The 6,387-nt window shown below is 32.0% G+C and overlaps 1 protein-coding gene across 1 annotated transcript; it reads right to left on the reverse strand.

The window, feature by feature from the left end:
* Positions 1-1,243: 1,243 nt before the first annotated feature.
* Positions 1,244-6,387, reverse strand: LOC127718219 (uncharacterized). The gene is made up of 2 exons (XM_052224195.1): positions 6,348-6,387; positions 1,244-3,333 (listed from the first exon to the last, which is right to left on the reverse strand). The coding sequence occupies exon 2, from the start codon at positions 3,324-3,326 to the stop codon at positions 1,662-1,664; it is 1,665 nt and encodes a 554-aa protein (XP_052080155.1). The 5' UTR covers positions 3,327-3,333; positions 6,348-6,387; the 3' UTR covers positions 1,244-1,661.

Below are 6,387 nucleotides of genomic sequence, written 5' to 3' on the forward strand. Positions count from 1 at the left end.
CTGTCAGTAACTGCGAGTACTCTCAAATCGTACTTTCGTTTTAATTTGACCTGTTGATACTATTTGTAATGCTTTTTTTTTACTTTATGTTAACATGGATCTTGTCTATATACCAGCTTTGATTATTTGGTATTACTACAAATTTTCACTTCTTCGTACTATGAACATCAAAATTATTTCATTTTTCCTTAGATGCTGTTCTTGGACCTGTACAGGAAGTTTTATCTAGCACTAATTGTATAGTTTTATTGTTGATATTCACCCTATATGTACAAAGTGTTAGATTAGTTTTATTGATATTAAAGAAATTTCTTGATATTCCTAAACGGAAGATTTTATACACACAGAAGAAGAAGTATACTTAACAACAAAATTATTTTCATTTACCTGTGTATAATATGACGCAGGTTTCTTCAAAAATGATGATTTTCAAAAAATTGTTTGACATTTCACAGTGATATCATACTTTAACTTTGTTTAAACCTGTTTATTTACTTTTGACTTTAATCATTTATCCCCTGCAATTTTTTATTAACTGTGTATTTGCATTCAGGTGTCACATGTCAAATTTATTCGTTCATTGTGTGTTAATTTACGTTTTTTGATTGAGTTAAGCCTTCCAATTGATATTTTATAGTGTGTTTTTCTATGTTGTGATGTTATGCTATTGTTTCAGAAAAGAATGTTTGGTACCATTAAAACGTTTAATCCCGCTGCAAATGTTTGCACCTGTCCTAAGTCAGGAATCTGATTACAGTAGTTGTCGTCTGTTTATGTAGTTCATACGTGTTTCTCGTTTCTCGTTTTATTTAGATTAGACCGTTGGTTTTTCCGTTTGAATGGTTTTACACTAGTATTTTTTGGGGGCCTTTTATAGCTTGCTGTTCGGTGTGAGCAAATGCTCCGTGTTGAAGGCCGTACCTTGACCTATAATGGTTTACTTTTATAAATTGTAACTTGGATGGAGAGTTGTCTCATTGGCACTCATACCACATCTTTCTATATCTATTGTTTATATGTTTTATGAAATTTCACATCACTTTTTATACATATGCCACTTCACAGAAAGTAGCCAACACATATGCAAGTTGTATCTTCAATAGGCTGTAATCTTCAAAAGGTTCAAAAACGAGAAAAAGTCAAACATTTTTTTAGTGCATTTAAGAGTTGTCTCTAATAATATCTGACACTAATAATTATAAATCATTTATTTATATATATAAATATGCTTAAAAGATGTGGATTTTGTCAACATTGAAAGAGAATTTGTACAACTTTGATTAAAACAATTAATTTTTCTTCACCAGACACATAATTGACAAATAATACATTTTTATACTTCAGAGATAGCCCACCATTGTAAAACAACATTGCCAAGAAACAGTAAATTGATATTCACCTCTTATGTATAATTTCTTTACATCAATGCATTAATCACTGGCTTTGTGGTAATATCATAAAATAAAATGAGTTCTTTGTACAATATAGTGTTCTTGTAATTTTCTTTGAATCAACATTAATTCTTCAAACAGGAGAACAGAGCATTCATACCCAAATCAAAATTCGTTTTAATGGACAGGACAGGGTTTCAATTTTATGCATATAATTTTACAAGTTATCAGGTGAATCTAGTTTTGTAAGTTTTAGAGTTGCATGCAGTTTTAAGCACAATCAAAAATCAATACATTTTTATTTTCGCATAATCGTCCGTCTGCTATGTACAATTTGGTATAATTCTTGTTGAAAGCAACTGCAAACGGATTATTTAGTCCATCTTCATTCTTGAGAAGGATATTAATAAGCTTCCCATCTTTTGACAGACGATGTAATTTGTCAGTTTTCCAGGTTGCCACATACAGATTCTCTTTACCATCCAATGCCATGTCTATTGGTCCTTTGAAATCAGGAGATTTATACGAGAAGATTACAGTTCCATTGATATCAATGCAATAGAGTGTATCATAACTTGTATCACAGCAATATATCATATCCATGTTACCTGTCTTCAGTGAATACAAGAAACCACTACCGACATTAAATGTTTTCATGAGACTTCCTGTCATACTGAGGAAATAACATTTGCCCTTCCCACCAAATACTATCATGTCCTTAATAACCGTTACTCCATGGCATTCGTCGGGAACTTTCATTGCTTTGCCTGGTACCATACTGGTCATGTTAACAAACTGAACCGATTTAATTAGTGGTAATGTAACAACCGCTACATTTGATCCTGGAATGTTAGCTATACCCCACGCAGGAGCAGCCAGTTTACAGTCCTGAATGTGGTCTCCCGTCTCTGACCATTTCGACAATGCTTTACTCTTGTCTCCGAAATAACATAACAGTAGCCTATTATCATTCGTTACAACAATGCTAGCTACATTCCCGTTAGAATAAGGTACTTTAAATTCATTTTTGAGTTTGAATTTGGTAAGCATTTTCCCATACTCTGTTGGTATCTGGGCTTGTGCATGTTTCGAGGGTTTGTGTGCAATTGAACATGGAACCGATTGGATTTCCACCGATCCGAGCGAAATTAGTACGGACTTTATTCCTGATGCCTTGAAGATAATATTACTGCAATCGAAAGACGGGATTAAATTTTGAAATTCATTTTCTTGCTTTGAAACATCTACTCTTATAGTGTTCAACAGCATCAAAATTTGGCTTTCTGAACCGTTTTTTGTAAGAAATTCCAGTTGCTTTGACATATCTGTGATTGTCTTTCTTCGGATTTCAACGTCTGAAAGGTCAGATTCGGCCTTTTTGGTAAGCGTTTTCTCAGTTACATCAACTTCCGTCATTGATTTCCTTTCTAGTTCATCTAACTCTTGAATTAATTGACGTTTAAATTTGACTATTTTTTGTAGAGTGGTCGCTTTAGCTTTTCCAATGTTTTCCTTGTTTTTCGCTCGGTCTTCTACTAATTGCTCGGCAGTTTTCAATAAATCCTTTAAATCTGCTGTTACATCGTTCATCATTACTGATGACTTTGTTCCACGTGCAGCAACATCTATCGGTAAAATTTTGTCACATGTGCGATGGATATTCACGGAGCATGTACGACAGCATAAGCTTTCATGATTCGAGCAGTAAAACTCTAAACTCATTTCTGGATGGTCACTGCATATTCTTTTGATGTTGAAAGCCTTGTCGACATGAACTTTTTCATCAATCAAATGGTGCAAAGCAAGAGCCTTGATTGCTTTGTGAGTGGTAACACAATCAGAGCATAAGGGATCTTCACAATCAGTGCAAAATTGTACGACAGTAGCTGATTTGTCCATCCTAGTACATGGTCCACACATTTGACTGGAAGCCATATTTACTCTGAATAAAATAGAATTTGCTAAAATTTCAATTTATATAGTGAAGGTGGAAAAATACAAACAGTCGGGAACAATATAAATTTATCCAGTAAGTCGATATCTTTATATTACAATAACATAAATGGTACCAATTTTTCTGCACCAGATGCGCATTTCGACAATAAATGTCTTTCAGTAATGCTCGAGACCAAAATACTGAAAATCCAAAGCTGAAGAGCAATAACAAAACAAAAACAAAAACAAAAACAAAAATAAAAACAAAAATAAAAAGTTAAGTAAAAGCCGTGCAAGGAATAAGAGAATTGAATAAAGGAGATATTTTCAATACAGGAATGAAAATATACATTATTAATTTAACGTTGTATATTATGGTTTTAATTGATTCATTACTTGTTGCTTTCCTAACGTCAAACATGCTCATAAGTTAATGTTACAGGTCAAGTGGAAATGAATGGGGGAGTTAAATCAAATACTTTAAAACAACAATCGTAACTTAAGAAGACATCTGCAATTCACGAAAAAATACCATTGTTGAACATAGTTGAACATGGTCAAGATTGGGTCTAAATAAACAGAAATGAAACAAAGTCTGACAGAAAACAATTCATGACACGTTGAACAAGAATTTATTGAATGGAAGACATCGAATGCTATTTCTATTACTGCCTCCAATTGACAATGATAAAAAAATAAAAAATAACCAAATGAAATTCAGGAATTTGGAGAAAATAGATTTCTTAACTTCAAGGTGTAAATTGTTTGTAGAAATTTGATGTCAATTGTTTCCTCTATTTTTCTGATACAGAATTTAATAGTGAGATTCAAAAGAACATCTATCCCATGATAGCCCGTACTGTTCTTTTTATCATACTATTCCATATTTTCGCAGAAGAAAATGATTCATTTTTTAATCGACAGATTTTTGGATGATTCCTGTACATAAGGCGGGCAATTTTGACTGCTTTGTAAAATTTGGATATGCAGGATATTACAGGTAATGTGACACTGCATCATGTTACCTTGTGATCCCTCGTAGAGTTGTTGCGAGGGTTATTTAACATGTAAAGATTGCGGTTCTGCATCGTATTTAAAATTCATATCCCAACGGGACTTGAATGTGTATTCATACATCACACGAAGTTCTAGCAGACGCCCGGCTTTCGTTTTTTCTAAGTATAATACCACAAAGATAAACCAACAAAGCTACAGTATATGTGCTTTCCGATCGAAAATAGTAAGGGTCAAAATAAGTGTGTATCCATAATTAAAACAAACACCAAGTTAAAAGATATACAAGTAGGATAAGAAAGTAGAACAAAACGAGGCTTATAAATCATATCCATATTAGATAGATCCAGATGCACACCTCTAAATCTGCGATCGGCATGATTGATCTGTGTTTACAACATTTATTTCAATTTAAATCGAAAGTTTAAATCCATTAAATAATATCACGCAATTTGTGATTAAAAAATGGTAATAACTCAAATATTTGGATAAAATATCACTTACATATATGCATAACAAATTGAACATACAGCATTTTGTATTAATTTTAGCTGATTTGTTTTATTTATTTTCACTAAATTTAACGGTAACATAAAGGTTATACTTTTTTCACATGCACATTTGGCTATGACACCGTTTTATTATTATCTGTGTTCCAGATTAATCTTTCATTATTATTTCAACTCGACTATGCAAAATGCCTCGATATTTGTTGTTGAAAAATGAGTCCGATCAAGGTTACTGTAGCAACTGGTCACATTTAGTATTTAATTTTCGTTTCATCATCAACACCTTCTATAGATAAAATATCGTGTTTTTAATCCAAGAACATCGATCTTGATCATGTTCATTCTGTTAATTTCTCATATTTCTTTATTGGATATATTTTACAGAAAATATATTTATCAGGAGGTAAAATCACACAAAGCTGTTAATCAAATTATCAACTATGGATATCACACATTATTGTGATTGTGTATTTCGTTTGTGTAGTAGTTTCATTATATGATTGTTTATGTTCTTAAAAAGAAATATATATGTATTTGTGTATTAAGATATACTAAAAAAAATATGTTATACCTACTATCGTCGATCGTCGTTGTCTATCACAATGGAGTTATCTTTCTTGTAACATATTAAATATATTTTTATCAAGAATATAGTTCTAATATCAGAAATGTCAGTGTGTTCATATAATAGCATACTTCAAAGGCGGGGGAAAATGTTGTGAGTGATTCGATTAAAATTACAAGCATTAGGAAATGGAGAAGAAGAAAAAGAAACTGAATAATTTACGAAAAAAAGAAGACAAAAGTCACAGGTGTAACAGTGCTTAAAACATGTTAAACACTGATTATAACCCCAAATTTTAAATTTATTGTTTCTTTGGATTGATTACTGACCAGGGTCCGCTAATCTTTTAGAGTATCGTGGACGAAAAATCAAAACCTCGAATTTTAAATAAATGTGCGAGGAACTAAAACGCCAGTCACCACCGCTGTCCCTTCATTCCATAAAGGTTATACATTTTTCACAGGCGCATATGGTTGTGGCACCGTTTTATTATTATCTGTGTTCCAGATTCATTTTAATTATTATTGCAACATGACTATGCATAATGCCTCGATATGTGTTGTTGAAAAAGATCAGCCAAGGTTACTGCGTAAACTGGTAATCGAAGGTCACATATACTATTTTATTTTCGTTTCATCATCACAACCTTCCATAGATAAACAATCGTGTTTCTAATCCAAAAACACTCATCTTGATCATGTCATTCTGTTAAATTTCTCATATTCCTTTATTTGATATATTTTACAGAAAATATATTTATCAGGAAGTAAAATCACACAAAGATGTTAATCAAATTATCAACTATGGATATCACACATTATTATGATTGTGTATTTCGTTTGTGTAGTATTTCCATTATATGATTGTATCTGTTCTTGAAAAGAAATACATGTATGTGTGTATTAGGAAATAATAAAAAAAGAAATGTTATACCTACTGTCGTCGATCGTCGTTGCCTATCACAATGGAGTTA

This window comes from Mytilus californianus, unplaced genomic scaffold, assembly GCF_021869535.1.
Source record: "Mytilus californianus isolate M0D057914Y unplaced genomic scaffold, xbMytCali1.0.p SCAF_10, whole genome shotgun sequence".
Classification (NCBI taxonomy): Eukaryota; Metazoa; Mollusca; class Bivalvia; order Mytilida; family Mytilidae; genus Mytilus; species Mytilus californianus.